Here is a 22,509-nt window from a genome sequence, read left to right as displayed (position 1 = left end):
TATGGACTCAGTGCCCAAGGATTTTACTGGAGTTTAGCCAATAGGTATCCTCTGTCTGGCACATACTAAAATTCCACAATTCTTGAAGGAAAGCAGATGTCCAGCATGAACCATATTGTTTGAACAAACAGGAGGCATAGTGAGCTACTCTTATTAGTCAAAGTATTAGAAACCATCTTGAAATTCAAGTTCTAAAATGCCAGCCAAGGGCCCACTTTAGAAGCAGGACTTTCAAAGTCTAGCAGTCATGCCTGCTGCATTAACTCTATACACAAACAGTAAACATCAGTATATAACAGGAGGCAGAATGAGCAGAAGTATGATGGTTACTTTTAAAGTCTGATTAGAATTCTTTAAAATTTAGATATCACCTTCACTGGTTTTGCTGTGTGCCTTCTGGGCCTGTAACTGAGTGCTGGTCCTCAAATTAACAAAAGCATTTAGTCATTCCAGGAAATGGTATCTTAGATTGGTAAAGGAAATAATCTATGAATAAAGTCAGAAAGTGTGACAACCTTCCTCTGCTGCTTTCCTATGCCTTTTCCGATTATGTTTAAATTTATTGGAAACTATAGAACTGCCTTATTATTATTGAAAACTATATACCAATCAGTCCTTTTGCTCAACTTAGTCCAGTTTCTCACTCTCTTATTTGGTGGGGCGGGGGTGGGGGGGCAGCTGGAGTGGGGGTGCTGTCTCCAGAAGTCTGGTAAAGCCTGTGAAATAGGCCTCATTCCAGAAGAGTTGCTTTAAATGCACAAAATAAAATACATAGTGTTGCAAAGGAAATATATTGAAATTCAATTATCAAAATATTAAAAGCAATTTACAAGACTGTAATCTATGTGCTTTGTTATTAACACAATAACACATCTAGCAGCAGGTCTAATAACTATCATAATTATGAAGCACTGATTAGTATAAACATTTCAGGATGTCTTCAACAAAAATAATATGCTATGAGAAACATAATCTCTTTTGGTACCACTAATAAAACTGTAGTTTGGTATCAACCTTCATAATTGAAAGAAAAGCTAAATTTCACTTAGAAAATAATAATGTAATAATTTTTCTCATCCAAATTTATAACATCCAGGTAAAAATTTCAGGCTTCTAGTATCATAAGATCAGAGGTTCACGAAATCATTCCATTCAGTTCACAAATTGTTGACCAAGAGCAGGTAGACCTGTTTTGTTTGACTGGGATTCCAAGGCAAATACAATCAGAGTAAGTAGCAGCTTCCCCTTCCACATCCGGTATGAGTTCTCTGGTCTTCACAGATACATAGTCTTAACTCAGGTGTGTTGTCTACCTGACTCCTATAGCCACCACTTTTTTTTTTGTTTTGTTTGTTTGGATTTTGTTTTTGTGTGCATCCACCTCTTATATATGGCATTTTCCATTTCATGATAACACTCTTCGTGGGTGGCACTTAATAGAGATTTTGTTTTCTAATAAAGGGGAGAATTCTATTTGCATACCTTCTGCCATTCCCATCTAACTTGCAGGCTTCCACTCAGCTATTGACACACTAAGGCCTATCAGAAGCCACCTGTATTTGTAAATAAATTTTCACTGAAACACAACTAACCTCATTTATTTACATACTATCTTTGGCTGCTATGGACTGTATTGGGTCCTCCTAAAATTAACATGGTGAAGTGCCAATCCCCCCAATATGATGATATTTGAAGAGTTTCAGGGAGATAATTAGGATTAGATGAGGCCATGAGGGTCCTCATGATAAAATTTAGTGCCTTCATAATTGGGCTTCCAGGTAGCTCAGATAGTAAAGAATCTGCCTGCAATGCAGGAGACCTGGGTTCAATCCCTGGATCAAGAAGATCCCCTGGAGAAGGGAACGGCTACCCACTCAATATTCTTGCCTGGAAAATCCCCTGGACAGAGAAGCCTGGGGGGCTTCTCTGTCCATGGCAAAGAGTTGGACACCACTGAGTGACTGACACTTTTACTTTCACAAGAAGAGATACTAGAGAAATTGCTTCCAAACTCTCTGTCTACCACATGAGGGCACAGCAAGAATCAGATGTCACCAAACCAGAAATAAGAGTCCTTATTGGGGAACTGAATTGACCAGCACCTTGATCTTGGAGTTAACCTCCAGAACTGTGAGAAATAAATTCCCATTGGTGAAACCACCCAATCTATGGTGTTTTGGAATGGCAACCCAAGTTAAGACAGCTAATATCATGCTACAGTAGGAGGGCTGAGTAGTTGAGACAGGAACTATATGGCCCTCAAATATCTTGTCCTTGCCAGAAAAGTTTGCCAACTCCTCCTCTAGTTTTTGGATGAAAATATTAGTTACAATTCTGGAAATTTTATGTTGAGGGACCTAACGATGGTTAGTGGGAGCTATATTTGCATAACAAGCATCTTGTTTCTCTTTAATGGAGATGGAAACAAGCAGCTAACATGCTATCACATTCCTCCTACTGCAGCCACCGAGAACTACACACTATAAAAAACTCCCCACTGAGACACCTTAAGTGCTTATGTGGCCAGAGCTGTAAATCTATGAAGGCTGAAAATCTGGGTCCCAAATATGCTTCCCCAACTTAGTAGGAGCACACTCTTAATTAATGGTTATGATAGCTAGAAGACATCAATGATATGCTAAGGACATAGACTTGACTCTCTAATTCGCAATGAATATTCACTTCAAGAATGCTTAAAATAGTAGTGCACTGGGAAGACCCAGAGGAGTCGGGTGAAGAGGGAGGTGGGAGGGGGGATCGGGATGGGGAATAAGTGTAAATCTATGGCTGATTCATATCAATGTATGACAAAACCCACTGAAATGTTGTGAAGTAATTAGCCTCCAACTAATAAAAAAATTTAAAAAAAAAAAAATAGTAGCAATAAGAACAAAATATTTTTTGTTAATAGTTCAATGGGGAAACTATTAGTGGAAGTGTGTCTGTGGGATATTGTTGTGGGGGAAAAAGTCAGCTATTTGAAAAAGCAACATAGTATAAACTAAAGAATATGGGCTTTAGAACAGGCAGAGATGGATTCAAGTCTAGGCTGTGACCTATAATTTATGTGGCATCAAGCTATCTCACTCTCAGAACTTCAACCTCCTCATCAATGAAATGAAGATTATACTGCCTCATTTGCAGGTTGTCAATATTTAATTCGATTAATTATATGTAAAATATGTTGAAGTACATGGATATAAAGTAGACTTTCAAAATGGTAGCTCTTCTCATGAATCACAGGAAGATATTGTCTCAGTTTCTCTTATTTATGAAAATACTTTTATCTGAGAACAAAGTGACATTGATGAGAAATATACCTGAACCGACATTCAAGTTATTGACACCGTTCATCAATTACAGAAGGGCAGGAAATATTTTTTAAAAACAAGCAAACAAAAAACCTGGCACACATTTTAACAAGGAACAGGTTGTTAAGGGAAGAAGTCATTTGATTTAACTCACACACGGGCACCTACAGAGGGAGGTGCACAATTCCTGGGTCCCATTGAAAAACAGCACAAGTTTTCTGCTCTACTTCTATGCCTGTCAGAGATAGACATGCTGCTACACACACTTGGCTCTCATAACCAATGTGTGTGTGTGTGTGCCCACACATGTGTGATATGCATGTGCTCAGATGTTTGAAAGAGAAAAAAAGATCATAGAGCTTTGTGATGAACACATTTGGAAGAACCAAAGTTTATTTTGTCTTTATTATCCCTCTTTGAGGGATGCAATCATTTGCACTGCAAGTATATCAGTTTGTTATTTAATATTAATCCCTCCCATGTGTTTTGAAGGGAAAACAACTGCCCTTTTTTCCCACAAGAATATTATAAACATCAGATGAGATAATGTATAAACAACAATACTTAGAGGAGGACAGTGACAAATAATATCTGCCCTGAGGACTCTGAGGACAGATCCAGGTTGTGGTAAGTTTGTAGTATGTGGGAAGATTCTAAAACTGGCAAAAATGTATATTGGGAAGATTAATAAGATATGAGTTTCAAATATCTACCAGGCAGCCTTGTAGAAGAGGAATTTGTCACTGGAAAAGTTAGAGCACAGAGTGAAGAGACATATATTTCTGTGTAATAATAGACAGGACTCCAATCTCCCTAATGCAGGAGCAGGTGTTCTGTTTAGTTCATATTTGGCACCAGTCTTCCAGGTTTATCATTACCTTAAATCTCAATTACTTGTACAAAGAGATGTTTCACATATTTGCATTTCACATAACATTCACACTCGCCTGTCAGCTCCTTGAGCATAAAGACTGTGTTATTTAGGCCTCATGCTCTCTGTAGCTCTTTACATTTTATCTTTCAGGTTGTGGAAGCTCAATAACTATTTGTTAACAAAATGTAAACTGAAACTGCTTTTCAAATATAAATCAAGTGTTGTGATACTAGTACGAATATGACTCCTGCAGTCTTATCCTCTCTTAGAACCCTGAGTAGAGAATTATATTGATTTGCTTATGCTCATTTCTATGTTGATGCAGTATAGATGTTAATTTGCCACTTGGATTGATTTTTTTTTTCCTCTATGTTAACTAGCAGGAAGGTTCTATTTAAGGGGTTGGTGGAAGGGAAGGCTTATTATTTCAAAATGCTTCACTGCAGACAGGCAATCATCTTAGATGAAATTCCTTAAGTGCAGTTATCCAAACGTCTATTTCATTCTTGGCAATAAAATAGCCCTCACAAGTGTCCAATGACCTATAAATCAGAGCTAGAAGAATTCTTCATGCAAATTAAATTTGTGCCACACTCATCAATAAAAAAGAAAACTGCAAGAAGATTAAATTTGCAGCAGCCACACAAAGTAAGGGATTCCTGTATCTATTTGTAGGATATGTCAGTATGGCTTTTTATTTTTTGAGATAGTGTGCTTTGAAAGAATTAATGGGGAGTGAGCTTTATAAATTGATTATTAAATGAGAGGGAGGGTGTAAAGAGAGGAATATAAAGTAGGCAACCAATTTGATTAAACTTAGAAGCTTTAAAAGACCCACATAATAAAGTAAGAGACACTGATATTAATTTTACAGCAGTATTATAAACCCCAAGAATTAACTAATTATGTTAATTATAGCACAGTTTGTTTCTCTTCAGGTCCATTTTTCACTTTACATTTAAATAATAGATTTTCAAACCTTTATCCAACTATTCAGGTTTTTATCACTCCTTTAAAAAGTAAGCAAAATAAAAAGAAAGTGGGAAAATTATATCACTTTACATTGATGGGAATGTACTATACCACTCTTTAACTAATAGAATCACTATACCACTATACGACTCTTTAACTAATAGAATATAATGTATTAACCCTCTAGAGGCTAGTAAGTGGAAATGGATCCAGACAACTTACCCGTTTTCTTAGATTGCAAGTAAGAGTGAGATTCCTTGAGAATGAGTTTGCAAAAGCTGTGTAAAAGTCCAGGACTTTAAGCAAGGCTTCTCGCTTGATGATGTGGAGGTCACAGTATGTCAGTGCTCGGACATTGGCACACGCGTGAGCAAGGGTAGTTTCCTTCCAGAAGATGTCTCCAAACACATCCCCTTTCCCTGGAAAATAGTTAAGATACATACATTCAAGTATCTACACTAGTTTTTTTATCCTAGTCATGTTCTTTTTTCTAATTCAGTTTCATATGTTACTGATCATCTAACATAAAGTCTAAGTATGCAACACCACATATATACATATAACAATGTACAACACTTTCATATAATATGTAAAGTAACATCATCCTAAATTCAGTCTTTGATGGAAATCTAGAATGGCATGAATAAATGAAATCCCACAGAGAAGCCAAGAACCTCATTTTAAGAAATAGTTTCATTACCTTCTGCCACCTTAACTTTTCCCATTCTGCCTAAAAGGAGCAAAGGTGACTTCTTAGTTTCATCTTTTCTTCTGCTCCTTCTGGTAGAAATGACAGTAAAATGCAATATGCAAGAACCTCCTGTTATAGCTTTATAAATCTGGAACTGACTCGACATATATTAAACATAAATTATTCAGCACCTAGGTCTTGTGCTGCAGGCAAACAAAAGCTCACCAAGACTGATTCTCCAAGGATGCCTTTCCCTCTTCACAGAGCTAAACATCATGCACAGCTTCAGAGCCGCTGGAGAAAGCTCCAGTTCACAATTACGGAGCCAAAGAAACTAAGCTGGCTAAAACACAGAGGCCCAGATTCGCTATGCCATAAACAGTTCCTTCAAGAGTGCTGTACTGTAGTCAAATGTGGATGTTAAAATAATAGAACACAGAAATCAACTATTTACTTCAGAGCAACACCCACTGGTGACCTGAAATTAACAGTCCACCATCCTGAGTCAAGAGTACTTAGCTGTCCAAACACAGGGAAATGAGGAAGCTTCAGAGAAAGTGCTAAAAGCTTTCACTGCTGAGGCAGTTCCATTGTGCCCCAGTCTTGTGAAGGGCCATCAACTGTGTTCTACATTCTTCTGCAGGAAAGAGAAGGTTTTTAAGTGGAAAAGATGGGGACTATATCCAGGAGGGGAAAAATTTTTTTTTCTACAGTCCCTCTTCCAAAGATTTATTCTTTATGTACTGTGTGGATCACAATAAACTGTGGAAAATTCTTAAAGAGATGGGAATACCAGACCACCTGACCTGCCTCCTGAGAAATCTGTATGCAAGTCAGGAAGCAACAGTTAGAGCTGGAAATGGAACAACAGACTGGTTCCAAATAGGAAAAGGAGTATGTCAAGGCTGTATATTGTCACCCTGCTTATTTAACTTACATGCAGAGTACATCATGAGAAACGCTGGGCTGGATGAAGCACAAGCTGGAATCAAGATTGCCAGGAGAAATATCAATAACCTCAGATATGCAGATGACACCACCTTTATGGCAGAAAGTGAAGAAGAATTAAAGAGTCGCTTGATGAAAGTGAAAGAGGAGAGTGAAAATGTTGGCTTAAAGCTCAACATTCAGAAAACTAAGATCATGGCATCCAGTCCCATCACTGCATGGCAAATAGATGGGGAAACAGTGGAAACAGTGGCTGACTTAACTTTTCTGGGCTTGAAAATCACTGCAGATGGTGATTGCAGCCATGAAATTAAAAGATACTTACTCCTTGGAAGGAAAGTTATGACCAACCTAGATAGCATAGTAAAAAGCAGAGACATTACTTTGCCAACAAATGTCCGTCTAGTCAGGGCTATGGTTTTTCCAGTGGTCAGGTGTGGATGTAAGAGTTGGACTATAAAGAAAGCTGAGCACTGAAGAATTGATGCTTTCGCACTTTGGTGTTGGGGAAGACTCTTGAGAGTCCCTTGGACTGCAAGGAGATCCAACCAGTCCATCCTAAAGGAGATCAGTCCTGGGTGTTCATTGGAAGGACTGCTGTTGAAGCTGAAACTCCAATACTTTGGCTACCTGATGCAAAGAGCTTACTCATTGGAAAAGACCCTGATGCTGGGAAAGATTGGGGGCAGGAGGAGAAGGGGACGACAGTGGATGAGATGGCTAGATGGCATCACCGACTCGATGCACATGGGTTTGGGTGGACTCTGGGAGTTGGTGATGAACAGGGAGGCCTGGCATGCTGCAGTTCATGGGGTCACAAAGAGTCGGACACGACCGAGCAACTGAACTTAACTGAACTCTAACCACAGAGATGAGTGAAGATTAAAGTGAAGATTAAAACGCTCTTATCATGAAGATTAAAGTCAGAACTGTCAAGAACTAAAGAAGAAGAAAGATCCCTTATAACACTTCAGGAGTCAGACCAACAGAGAGAGAAGATAGCACGCAACCAGAGAAAATGAGAGAAAAAGAGAGAGAGAGAGAACAAGGGAGACAGAAAGAGAGGTTGAGGTTAAGTGAGATTATAGATTCTTTGCCCACTCCACACAGGAAGTTTGGAAATCCTTATAGAACCAAGAGCCACTCTGGAGTGGAGAGAGAAAACACATATATCACTGAGGAGGTGGTTAAAACCACTATGTGATCAAATGATCATCATAAAATAACCCTAATAGATATTTAATAAATATTGAGCAATGAGATTGCTTCCAGATTCTCCCAACATCACTTTTTAGTTAGTGATGATGACCTTTTAAGCTGCTGATGAACAGCTTAACTGTATGACAATCATATATTTGTTCAAGGAAGGATGATCAGGGACCTGAGAGCCAAATAAGGTGTCTGGGGTGATACAGCATCAAAGCAATCCAAGGAGACTTTAACCATAGACATTTCAAAGATAAACTCTACCTCCCCTTAACACAGATGAATTTTAGAGCTCCATTTTCTTTAAACTAGCAATTCCAATTATAGGTATTTATTCCAATTGCATTATCTGAAGGAGCGAGTTCACTGAAGTGATATTTATAATTGCCAGAAGGGTAGAAACAAGATAAATGTGAGTAAAAATAAATAAATAACTGATGGAATATTATGCAGTCACTAAATGTCATAATTTTTTTTAAGTGACAGCGAATTTGCCTCACCACAGGAGTCCGGGTGTCAATCTCATAAAAATGACAGAGAAAGGTTCATATTATGTGAAATAATAAAAGCAGAATATTAAATCATATATATATATAGTATTATCTCATTTTAGGCACCCTTTTCTTCCCAGAAACACACGCAAAGCAAATGTATCAAATAGTAGGTTTTCTTGTAACAGGATAATTGTTGTTGTTCAGTTTCAAAGTCCTGTCCCACTCTTTGTGACCCCACGAACTGCAGCACGCCAGGCTTCCCTGGCCTTTACTATTTCCCTAAGTTTACTCAGACTAATGTCCACTGAGTCAGTGATGCCATCCAACAATCTCATTCTCTGTGGCTCCCTACTCATTTTACCCTCCATCTTTTCTAGCATCAGGAAAAGAGTTGGCTCTTCACATCAAGATAATGGATCAGTTTTACTACATCTTTTAATTTACATGTGCTATTTTTTAACCAGAAGAAATCAACTATGATATTATTATAGTCCCCAGTGTTATGGAAATAACAGGACTTTTAAAGGGCTGCTTTGAGCCACTATTATGATTCCTTTCCCCCTATTGTCATTGCTACTCTTTCTATACTGGGTTTTACATTGAAGAGAGACAAATCATTACATTTCTTCCTGAATCATTTCTGAAACCTTTTCTCAAGTTATCACTTATAATACAAGCTCTGACCTATTTATAAATGCTCATTACTTTTCAACTATTCAATTTTCATGTATAGCAACAACAATAATTATTAGTGTCTGACTCAGTAATTTTGCTTCTGGGACTCAATTGAAAGATTTAAAACAAACGCATATAATATTCGCTGGAGTGCTATTAATTATAACCTCAGATTGGCAAAAGTAAATGAATAAAAATATCCAAAGACAACAGAAATCTATAGCAATGTATATATTAATTCATGAGAATTAAAACTAGTTTCAGAAATTCTGGGCAAAAATGTAGATCTCATAATGTTAAGTAAAAAATAAAGATACAATTATGGTTGCAGTATAGTAAAGTACACAAAAATGAAACTGAAACCCTAATAGAATTTTCTATTAAAAGTCTATCTCTTGACACTTCTCCAAAGAAGACATACAGATGGCCAGTAAACACATGAAAAGATCTCAACATTACTCATTATTAGAGAAATGTAAATCAAAACTACAGTGAGGTACACATTACGCCAGTCATAATGGCCATCATCAAAAAATCTACAAACAATAAATTCTAAAGAAAATGTGGAGGAAAGGGCACCCTCTTGCACTGTTGCTGCTGCTGCTAAGTCGCTTCAGTCATTTCCGACCCCGTGTGATCCCACAGACGGCAGCCCACCTGGCTCCCCCATCCCTGGGATTCTCCAGGCAAAAACACTGGAGTGGGTTGCCATTTCCTTCTCCAATGTGTTAGTGGAATGTAAATTAATAAAACCACTATGGAGAACAGATGGAGATTCCTCAAAAAACTAGGACTAAAACTACCGTATGACCCAGGCATCCCACTGCTGAGATATATGCTGGACATATATGCTGAGAAAAACAGCAATTCAAAAAGGCATATGTACCACCATGTTCAATGCAGCACTACTTACAATAACCAGGACATAGAAATAACCCAGATGTCTATCAACAGATGAATAAATAAATGAAGTGTGGTACATATATACAATGGAATATTCCTCAGCCATAAAAAGGAACAAATTTTAGTCAGTTGTAGTGAGATGGATGAACCCAGAGCCTGTTATACAGAGTGAAGTAAGACAGAAAGAGAAAGATAAGTAGAATATATTAAAGCATATATATGGAATCTAGAAAAATAGTACTCATGAAACTATTTGCAGGGAAGAAGGAATAGAGAAACAGATATAGAGGGCAGACTTGTGGACACAGAGGGGGAAGGAAAGGGTGGAATGAATTGAGAAAGTAGCATTGACATATATATCCTACCACGTGTAAAAATAGATAGCTAGTAGGAAGCCGATATATAACAGAGGGAGCCCAGCCTGGCATTCTGTGATGACCTAGACGGGAGGAATGGGGTGGAGTGGGAGGGAGGCTCAAGAGAGAGGAGATATAAATATATAGTTATGACTGATTCATGATGGTATACAGCAGAAAACAGCACAACATTGTAAAGCAATTATTTTCCAATAAAACATCTACTATTCCTTAATTTCTTAAAGAAGAACAATCTTGATGGACACAAAATTATCATGTTTTATTATTCTATGTTAATCTATATGGTATATTATAGGTTACTATTAATTTATCAATTGATAATAAATTGTGTTAAAAATCAAAAGGGACATAAGACAAAAGAAAATGCACATAACTATTACAGAAATTGGCTTCAAGTGATGTGTTTATTGTTTTCCTTCTCTCTACTTTTTGTTTTCTAAATTTTTTCTAATGAATTTTTTATTTAAAAATAACAAATATTTTCACAGATGTTTTTCCTTATACTTTTTAGTGGGACTGAATTAATAAAGTAGGTACACAGATCTGCAGAACAGTAAATATTCATCAATAATAAGTGTATCATCAATAGATAAAAGATAGTCAATATATACATAAATTTCCCCTTGCCAATACAGATCATTTTAAGTTGTGGAGGCATTCAAATGTCTGTTATATGTTTTATTTTACCTAAACTTATGAAATTAAAATTCTCACCATATTTCTATCAAAATTTTAAACTTTAAATTATTTATATTTTTTAGTATCATGGGGAAATAAAAAGTCTATGGGGCTGAAAAGTAACATGGGAAGTTAACTGACGCAGCCAAAGTAAAATTAGTCTCTGCTCCTCTCCCTAAAAAATGTCCAGAGAAGCATAGCAAAATTAACAAACATGGATTATCCTGCTCCAAACATGAGAACTCATGTTACATATAAGCAATACTGATTGTTTTATAATATAGAATTTCCATTAGGATACACAATATATCAATCAGACATTAATCAAACTATTTTTCTTTATCCAGTTTTCCATATCACCTAATAGTCACTCAATTCACAGCTTTTAAAGCACTTGTGGGAAGATGGTTGTCATATAACTCAACTAATAAACTTACAACCTGACTAATGTTCCTCAGGAAATATTATGCACATTTACACTGAGCAACTTGCAGGAATCTCAACAGTGAAGACACAGGTTTATGTATGGACTGTCTAATAGAAAAGCGCCCCCTTTTTTTTTTATCACAAAAGGCTTTGTACACTTTTAGAACTGGGAAATCCTGTTCATCCTCTTAACTATACAATGTTTGATGTTAGTTTTTAGGTCAGCTCCCACTGGGTGCAAATAGTTTCATCTATAAACATTTTAGAGTTTGAGAAAACTAACCTTCCCCCAAAGTGCTAAAATTAGTAGAAAAGCTCACACTCTACATGAAAGTTGTTGTTTGGTCTATTTATATTTTCTCAGTTCTTTGCATCAAGTCTTATGAAGCATTTCACTTCCAAACCACGGGAAACCGGATTGTAAAATAGAAAAAAATGTTAACAATTCATACAGCAGAAAACTGGAAAATTTAAGACAAAATAGAGACAAATAGTTACAACATAATTAAAGGAGTAATACAGATCGTAGTATGTCAGTCCCCTGAGGTGCTGATTTTACAGTGTTTTTATTTTAATGTGAAACACATCATTTGATGAGTTAATGATATAGATAAAATGAATTCATAAAAATTATCTCAGTTATTCATCAATGAGTACAGTGATCCACTATAGCCAATGAATTCCTAAAAATAGAGTGCTTGAGGCTTACTTAGGTAGTTTTCTGTGACTATATGTGATACAGTGATAGCTCTATTTAACAATTCTTCTATAGAATGGACTTAATTCACCTATTTACTTTTATTTGTCGGCCCTTCACTATAACAGATTGTTGTAGTCGGCTCATAAACTTTATTGTGAATTCATATACACAAAAATTCATTTATAATTTAACAAAGCTAAGAGTTGTTAAATTGTGTGATTTTAAATTGACTTTGACTTTATAAACAGCAAATGTCAGAAAGTAATATTTTGAAGGAAAAGAACATGATGAGCACTAAAACTTAGGTGTGTTAGAATAGAGTTTTTTAAACATTTAGAACTGATGCCTGCCAGTCTTTAGTGATTGATCTTCAAAATCATCTTGTTGAAAAATTATAACAGATGCAAATCTGACACCTTGAGAGAAACAAATAATTCTTATCTACCGAAAAAATTACTGATTTAGCTTATGAAATTTTATTGACATGCACAAAGAATAAGCCAAATAGTTCTCATTAAGTGGATGTATAATAACAGAAAGTATTCTGATGAATAAGTGAAGGACAATGGTGGCTACCTTTATAGAGGTAGAAGATGTGGTAATAAGCAGGCTGATAATCCTGAATTTGGCGTTATTAGTATTAAGAACAAATTGGTTATATACAGAAATCTGAACATGTGTCCAAATCAAGGAAGTTAGTATCATATTATTTTTAAAATGTCTAAGAAAGAGACTAAATTAAAAAGTAGTTAAATCTTACAATTCTATTTTCTCTTTCAAAGAAAGCATTCAGAGTTGAAGCTTATTATAATTTCATACTATAACTAAGTCTTATAACTTTTGCATCTGTCAAATGGGAGAAATGAAGGCTGTCCACTTCACCCCATTCAATGAATGCATCCATCCTAACCCTAACTCCATCACTACACTTAAGCTAGAACATGTGTTTTATACTGTGGGGGAAAAGACATGCAGAAAATAGAAATCCTGCTCTCAAGAATTTTTAAGTGTATAATACAAGAGACATGTCCAAAAAATATAGGAAAAGATAAGTACTGTAGGATCAGGAATGGCAAAGTACATAAGTGAAAATGTTTATTTTGAATTCAAGGGAATTTTGTTTAGACCACACAAGTAAAATAGTGTTTGAGTTGAATCACAGTGGAGTCTTTGAGAGAAGAGCAGTATTTCTTGTGAAAGAGCAACATGAACATGATCTGCCCAGGGCATGATGAGCAGTGTTACCCCAATACTGGAAACCTATGGGATATAGAGAGAAGGCCACATCTAGAGGGAAAAAAGAGCATCCAAGAGGGAAAAACTTTAGCACTGTGCAACAGTCTGCTTCATCCTGTTTCAAAGAGAGAACCACCAGAAGTGTTTCAAGTAAAGACAGTCATGGCCTATTCAGTGCTTTAGTACCAGAACTAGTGATGGTATGAAGAGTGTCAAAGGAGGTACTGTTACATCACTGTGAGACAACTGTATGATATTTCAGAGATTACAGATACATGACTTCACCTTGCCTCACAATCACCTCATCACAAGTTAAGACAGTGACAAGATTAAAGAGGGGAGAAAGATATAAAGGATATGATAGTAGAAAACAAATGCTCTATGATTTGTCTATTGATTCAAGTGAGATCGAGGGAGTGACATATTTTAAATACTCTAGGAAGAAATATGAACCAAGAATTCCATACCCAGCAAAACTGATTTTCAAGAATAAAGGATGAAAACTATATCACTAATATAAAGGAACTTAGGGATTTTGCTCCCATGGATTTTTCCCAAGATTAGTGAATATCCTTTAGACAACTAAACTACCTAGAGAGACACTGATACAGAATAGTGGTAGCCCTAACTATATAGTTACTTGCAGAATTAAGACTAAATGAAGGTTAAAGGGAAAGGGTACAGTATGCTATGCTATAGGCTCTGAAAATATAGAGCTAGTACAGCTGCTAAAAATAATGGGTAGAGAAGAATGGGAAAACAAGCGTATGCAAAAATCTTTATATGTATTTTCAGTAATTATACTGGTGGTAATGGTATTAGTATTGTTATTCTGAGGTTGCTATATTTGTAATGTCACATAAAGCAACTGAGCATTTATGCAATACTTTAATTCGATCATCCCCAGCATTCTCAATATGGAAGAAGTAGTTGAAGATGTAATATAGAAGTGAATAAATAAAGTCCTAGTATACTGAATTTTATTTAAATATAATCTGTATTAACTCATTAGAAATTTTATTTTTATCTATCTATATCTATATCTATATATGTATATAGATAGATATATATAGGTGTATATACCTATATGTATACAGAGAAACAGACACACAAATGTCTTTCTCATTTTATTTATTAAATGGACCAAGAAACCCTGACTGATTCAGTAGCTGTGAATATCTGTAGGACCAAAACTGTGAACTAAATTTCACAAAAATGAATTCAAGCTTCTTGGAGAAATGCCTAATGACTGATTTCAGGTGTGAGGCAGAATTATACAAGATGAGGAGCTGGTCATAGCAATGAAGTCATCAAGGACTACTGTATCAAAAAGACATAGGAGCCAACTTGAAGGGGCTCTAACTGGCAAAGACAGGAAATTGGCACTTCAATAGTGGTCAAAATTGTAATGCACTAAAATCCATCATTTGTTTAAATTCATTAGTCCATAAAGATATTTTTAAGGAACTATCTAGGTACCCTTAAAGGACAAGAAACCAACAGGCTATCTTAAAAGTTGGTAAATAATGGGAAAGTATTAAGTATATGTGCAGTCACTCCTATGTGAACTGCATGCTGCTGCTGCTGCTGCTGCTAAGTCACTTCAGTTGTGTCTGACTCTGCCATAGACGGCAGCCCACCAGGCTCCTCTGTCCCTGGGATTCTCCAGGCAAGAATACTGGAGTGGGTTGCCATTTCCTTCTCCTGTGAACTGCACACTGGGTAACCAAATACTAGTTGAGAGGTAACTCTCTATAAAAGCATTCCAATCAAAAACAAAAATATAAACTAGAATACTTTCCTTTTGCAACTCCCAATGAATTAATGGAGCTAGGCAGTGAGTATTGACAGTTGCTAACAAAACAAAAATACAGCTAGAGACAAAAATATGTGTCATCTGATGAAAGAACACAGACCCACTTATAGTCTTGCAAAGGGATTGAACCTGAGTCTGACCAGGCCTCTGGATCCAGCTGCCAGTTGACAGGAAATAGAGAGGATGGAGAAACCTGCTAAATGACAGTCAGGATGCAATCAGCAGAGTCCAGACTGTGGGAACTCTCCAGGACAACGGGCTCAGGGTCTTCAGGAAATAATTATAAAGAAAAGAAAGGGGTAAAGGAGGAACTTGGAGCTTTAAATGATAGATCAAATTCAGAAACAGGTGAAGTAAACTTGGTGTTTAGAATGGACCACAAGGTGTAACTTCTCCTAGGTGGATGGAGATTGTAAAAGGTCTTTCACTTGACCTGTGAAACGATTACAGGATCCTTGAACAACAGAGATTCTTTTGTTTATAACATATAAACATATGTTATATGTTTATATCGTTGTACTTTATGAACCTGTTTTTTAGTTTGTAAATTAAAAAATTTTAGTAGTTTTGATGTGCTCCTACTCACTAACACCTCCACCTCCATATACCAAAAAGAAGACTGACTTCTCAATGGCATTCACAGAGCAAGTCAACCAACATCTACAATTTACTAGCTTTGATCTTCCTAGTGACAAAAAAAAACCAACTTATTAAACTTGTAATTAGTTAAACTTTCAATTTCTTAAAGACAAAAGCACACTTGATACTTTTTGAGAAAATATGAAATAATGCGCTTGATTAAGGGAAGGCAGAGTAGAGAAGGATAGTGAGAGCAAGACACTGGTATGTAGGTAGGTATAAGAAATCTAGAAAAATAAAGATGAAGTTTTCTATACATGGATGCCATGACTTCACGAAAACAGAAGAGCAATGGGAAAAGCAAGACAAGCCTTCCAACTCTATCCAGAAACTGTTAGGACTTATGGGAAGAGTGGAGGATTAAGCACAGGAACTGAGACAAGTCACAAGACCAGTACGAACTCAAGGAGTGGAAAAGTAGACTCCATGTCTTCATGGAAGAAACTGAAAAGATTTGTAGCCATTCTTGCAATCGTGATGCATCCTCCACATTAATACCTACCAACTAGATGGACTCTGAAATTTTCCAATACCCACATGAAAGACAGAACTTAATATCCTCATCTTATGTTCTGAGGGCTCATGTCAGTTCTCCCCAGACCTAAACATGTTTATGGGGTGAACTAGTTACTTAGAGGAGGGCCATATTTGTAGGCATTTAGTAGCTGCTTAACCATCTTACACCTGGGTTGAAAAAAAAAAGTGTAAAGTGAAGTTGCTCAGTCATGTCCGACTCTGCGACCCCGTGGGCTGTAGCCTACCAGGCTCCTCCGTCCATGGGATTCTCCAGGCAAGAGTACTAGAGTGGGTTGCCATTTCCTTCTTCAGGGGATCTTCCTGACCCAGGGATAGAATCCGGCTCTCCTGCATTGCAGGCAGATGCTTTACCCTCTGAGCCACCAGAGAAGCCCTTTACACTTTACTTTTTATGGTACATTTTTTAAGATATGATTTTTTTTTATTGAAGAATAGTTGATTTACAATTTTGTGTTAATTACTGTCATGGTACTTAACAGTGTTGTTAGAAGAAAAGCTTTTTTTTGGCTGTGTGGCATGTGGGACCTTAGTTCCTCAACAATGGCCCCTGAATGGATGAGCAGAGTCTTTACCACTGGACCCTGAGAGAAGTCCCAGAAAAAAATATTTTTAGTAAAAGGAAACAAGTGGTAAAGTTAATATTCAGCACTCTAATTTCTGTCAAGATTAAACCAAAATTTCAAAATTCTATTTTAAAATTCCTGGTAAAGAAAGCATCACATTTGAAATGTGATGGTTAAGAGAATGGACATTGAGTCAGACAAATGTGGGTTCAAATCCTATACCCACTATTTATTTTCTAGGTGGGACCTAAGGTAACTCACTGATACTGCAGAGCCTTGGCTTCTTTATTTGCAAGATGAATTCCCTAGGGCTCAGATGGTAAAGAATCTGCCTGCAATGCAAGAGATGTCCTTGGTATGATACCTGGGTCAGGAAGATTCCCTGGTAAAGGGAATGACAACCCACACCCAGTATTCTTCCCTGGAGAATTCCATGGACAGAAATGCCTGGTGGGCTACCGTCTATGGGGTCACAAAGAATCAGACACAACTGAACAACTAACAAGATGACTATACTAAGCACTTTTTTCACAGATAAATTAGAGAATTTGATGTAATAATATGTATAAGATAGTGAGCATTTAACAACTATTAGTATTTAAACCAATCTTTCAAAGGAATCTAGGGGTCTAGACTGTATTTCCCAAAAATACACTTTAAAAGTTGTGATGCTGCTAAGTCACTTCAGTCGTGTCCAACTCTGTGCGACCCCATAGATGGCAGCCCACCAGGCTCCCCCGTCCCTGGGATTCTCCAGGCAAGAATACTGGAGTGGGTTGCCATTTCCTTCTCCATAAAAGTTGTGATAGGAAACCTTAAAATCCAAACATATGTAGGTATTTAAATTTTACTTAAGCATGGGCATGGGCATGCTCAATTACTAACTAGAGATAAGATGTTTCTTTCTATAAGTCCCTTTTAACTCTAAAGCATTGATATTCCAATAAAAAATTCTAATTTGTAGATCTATCCATTCCAGTTGATGGTTAAAGCAATGCCAATTTCAGGAATTAAAGCCAAATTCCCTTCCATAGAAAAAAAATTTTCTACCATGGCAAACAACCACAGTGTAAATTCAATTCTTTCTTGATACTGGGAGTTGCTAATGGAGAACAAGGAAATAGTGTTTTATTAAAGAGTTTTTAGTGGTCTGAGATATTTCGCATTTATCCCTTCTTATTCTCCATGTTCAAATTGCCCAACCAACAGTAGGAAAGTGTCGTCTCAGTTTGTACTAGATCTATGCTAAAGCTAGGATCTTAGAGAAACGTATTTTACAAAAACCAAGTAGATGAAAGAGAAATAGAGGGTAGTCAGTATCTAAGACAAAACAAAGAAAATGGCAACAGAATACAACACAAGAACTAAAACATCTGTAAAAACAACTTAATGGCAAAACAAAGTGCTAAATAATTTGGCTCATTGAACCTTTACTGAGAACCTATTAGAGGTCCTTACCACAGATGACAGAGAGACAAAAATGAATAAGACCTTTCAAGTACTCACAACACAGTAGAAGAATAAACAAGTAAAAGACAGAGGAAGAACCCTAAATAGGCATGTAATGGAAGCCCAGAAGAGAGGTACTTAATCCAGACCAGGGCAAAAAGGGAGAGGGTAAAAGAAGATGAAGAAGCAAGAGACAGACAAAAAGAGGAGAAAAGATGTTTTAAACACAGAAGCAGTGTACACAATAGTTTGCTAGGAAGAGAGAACTTGGTGCTCAAAAAGCTTTCTGTAATTCAATATGGTGAAAAGAGAGTAGGAATAGGGAATGGCACAAATCAGGCTGGAAAGCAGGGCATAGACCAAAACCTAAAAGGCCTCACAGTCCAGGCTAAAAGTCATGTTTTTATCCTGAAGGGGCTAAAAAGCCAATCCTAACAAAGAGACTAAAAAGATATTTTATATTTTAGAAAAATTATCATGATGGCAACATAACATAGAATTGGAGGTTGAAGTTGACAACAAATAGCAAGTAGATAGGCCTTTCAGATGGTAGCCATGACCCAGAACCAAAATTTTAAGAGCAGTGGTCATAAGAAAGGACATTCAGTTCAGTTCAGTCAGTCATGTGCGAATCCGCAATCCCATGGACTGTAGCACGCCAGGCTTCCCTGTTAATCACCAACTACCAGAGCTGAATCAAACTCACATCCATCAAGTCAGTGATGCCATACAACCATCTCATCCTCTGACGTCCCCTATTCCTCCTGCATTCAGTCTTTCCAAGCATCAGGGTCTTTTCAAATGAGTCAGTTCTTCATACCAGGTGGCCAAAGTATTGGGGCTTCAGTTTCTTTTTTTTTTTTTTTCCCATTTATTTTTATTAGTTGGAGGCTAATTACTTTACAATATTGTAGTAGTTTTTGCCATACATTGACATGAATCAGCCATGGATTTACATGTGTTCCCCTTCCCAATCCCCCCTCCTGCCTCCCTCTCCATCCCATCCCTCAGGGCTTCAGTTTCAACATCAGTCTTTCCAATTAATATTCAGGACTGATTTCATTTAAGATTGACTGCTTTGAATTTGCAGTCCAAGGGACCCTCAAGAGTCTTCTCCAAACACCACAGTTCAAAAGCATCAAATCTTCGGTGACAGCTTTATTTACAGTCCAACACTCACATCCATACATGACTACTTGAAAAACCATAGCTTTCACTAGATGGACATTTGTTGGCAAAGTAATGTCTCTGCTCTCTAATATGCTGTCGAGGTTGGTCATAGCTTTTCTTCCAAGGAGCAGTATAGTTCAGTTCAGTCACTCAGTCATGTCCGACTCTTTGCGACCCCATGGACTACAGAATGCCAGGCCTCCCTGTCCAACACCAACTCCCAAAGTTGACTCAAATTCACGTCCATTGAGTCAGTGATGCCATCTAACGATCACATCCTCTGTCGTCCTCTTCTTCTCCCACCTTCAGTCTTTCCCAGCATCAGGGTCTTTTCAAATGAGTCACCTCTTTGCATCAGGTGGCCAAAGTATTAGAGTTTCAGCTTCAACATCAGTCCTTCCAATGAACACTCAGGACTGATGTCTTTTAGCAGGGACTGTTTGGATCTCATTGCAGTCCAAGGGACTCTCAAGAGTCTTTTCCAACACCACAGTTCAAAAGCATCAACTCTTTCTTAGTCCAACTCTCACATCCATACATGACTACTGGAAAAACCATAGCCTTGACTAGATGGACCTTTGTTGGCAAAGTAATGTCTCTGCTTTTTAATATGCTGTCTAGGTTGGTCATAACTTATCTTCCAAGAACTAAGCGTCTTTTAATTTCATGGCTGCAGTCACCATCTGCAGTGATTTTGGAGTCCAAAAAATAAAGGCTGCCACTGTTTCCATGTTTCTCCAACTATTTGCCATGAAGTGATGGGACTGGATGCCATGATCTTTGTTTTCTGAATGTTCAGTTTTAAGCCAATTTTTTCACTCTCCTCTTTCACTTTCATAAGAAACTCTTTAGTTCTTCTTCACTTTCTGCCTTAAGGGTGGTGTCATCTGCATATTTGAGGTTATTGATATTTCTCCCAGCAATCTTGATTCCAGCTTGTGCTTCACCCAGCTCAGCATTTCTCATGATGTACTCTGCATATAAGTTAAATAAGCATGGTGACAATATACAGCCGTGAAGTATTCCTTTTCTTATTTGGAACCAGTCTGTTGTTCCATGTCCAGTTCTAACTGTTGCTTCCTGATCTGCATACAGATTTCTCAGGAGGCAGGTCAGGTGGTCTGGTATTCCCATCTCTTCCAGAATTTTCCACAGTTTGTTGTGATCCACACAGTCAAAGGCTTTGGCATAGTCAATAAAGCAGAAATAGATGTTTTTCTGGAACTCTCATGCTATTTTTTGATGATCCAGAGTATGTTGGCAATTTGATCTCTGGTTCCTCGGCCTTTTCTAAAACCAGCTTGTACATCTGAAATTAATGGGTCACGTATTGTTAAAGTCTGGCTTAGAGAATTTTGAGCATTCCTTTACTAGCACATGAGATGAGTGCAATTGTGTGTTAGTTTGAGCATTCTTTGGCATTGCAATGACAACTGACCTTTTCCAGTCTTATGGCCACTGCTGAGTTTTCTAAATTTGTTGACACATTGAGTGCAGCATGTTCACAGCATCATCTTTCAGGATTTGAAATAGCTCAACTGGAATTCCTTCACCTCCACTAGCTTATTCATAGTAATGCTTCCTAAGGCCCACTTGGCTTCACATTCCAGGATGTCTGGCTCTAGGTGAATGATCACACCACTGTGATTATCTGGGTCATGAAGATCTTTTTTGTATAATTCTTCTGTGTATGCTTGCCACCTCTTCTTAATATCTTCTGCTTCTGTTAGGTCCCTACCATTTCTGTCCTTTATTGAGCCCATCTTTGCATGAAATGTTCCCTTGGTATCTGTAATTTTCTTGAAGAGATCTCTGGTCTTTCCCATTCTATTGTTTTCCTCTATTTCTTTGCATTGATCGCTGAGGAAGGCTTTCTTGTCTCTCTTTGCTATTCTTTGGAACTCTGCATTCAAATGGATATATCTTTTCTTTTCTCCTTTGCTTTTTGCTTCCCTTCTTTTTCATAGTATTTGTAAGCCTCCTCAGACAGCCATTTTGCTTTTTTGCATTTCTTTTTCTTGGGGATGGTCTTGATCCCAGTCTCCTGTACAATGTCACAAGCCTCCATCCATAGTTCATCAGACATTCTGTCTATCAGATCTAGCCCCTTAAATCTATTTCTCACTTCCAAGGTATAATCATTAGGGATTTAATTTAGGTCATACTTAAATGGTCCAGTGGTTTTCTATCATTTCTTCAATTTAAGTCTGAATTTGGCAATAAGGAGTTCATGATCTGAGCCACAGTCAGTTCCCAGTCTTCTTTTTGCTGACTGTATAGAGCTTCTCCATCGTTGGCTGCAACAAATATAATCAATCTGATTTCGGTGTTGACTATCTGGTGATGTCCATATGTAGAGTCTTCTCTTGTGTTGTTGGAAGAGGGTGTTTGCTGTCACCAGTGCGTTCTCTTGGAAAACCTCTATTAGCCTTTGACCTGCTTCATTTGCCTGTTACTCCAGGTATTTCTTGACTTCTTACTTTTGTGTTCCAGTCCCCTATAATGAAAAGGACATCTTTTTTGGGTGTTAGTTCTAGAAGGTCTTGTAGGTCTTCATAGAATCATTCAACTTCGGCTTCTTCAGCATTACTGGTCAGGGCATAGACTTGGATTACCGTGATATTGAATGGTTTGCCTTGGGAAGGAACAGAGATCATTCTGTTGTTTTTGAGATTGCATCCAAGTACTGCATTTACAGACTCTTTTGTTGACTATGATGGCTACTCCATTTCTTCTAAGGGATTCTTGCCCACTGTAGTAGATATAGTGGTCATCTGAGTTAAATTCACCCATTCCAGTCCATTTTAATTCACTGATTCCTAAAATGTCAATGTTCACTCTTGC

General features: G+C 37.3%; 1 protein-coding gene across 1 annotated transcript in view; it reads right to left on the bottom strand.

The window, feature by feature from the left end:
- KCNH5 (potassium voltage-gated channel subfamily H member 5) overlaps positions 1-22,509 on the bottom strand; it is a 348,488-nt gene that overhangs the window by 63,455 nt on the left and 262,524 nt on the right. The window contains exon 10 of the mRNA XM_043920302.1: positions 5,380-5,576. Coding sequence (XP_043776237.1) covers positions 5,380-5,576 — 197 coding nt within the window. The remainder of the gene's footprint in view (positions 1-5,379; positions 5,577-22,509) is intronic.

Source organism: Cervus elaphus, chromosome 12 (genome assembly GCF_910594005.1).
Source record: "Cervus elaphus chromosome 12, mCerEla1.1, whole genome shotgun sequence".
NCBI lineage: Eukaryota > Metazoa > Chordata > Mammalia > Artiodactyla > Cervidae > Cervus > Cervus elaphus.
Note: the sequence above shows the minus strand (reverse complement) of the source record. Positions and strands in the feature narration are given on the sequence as shown.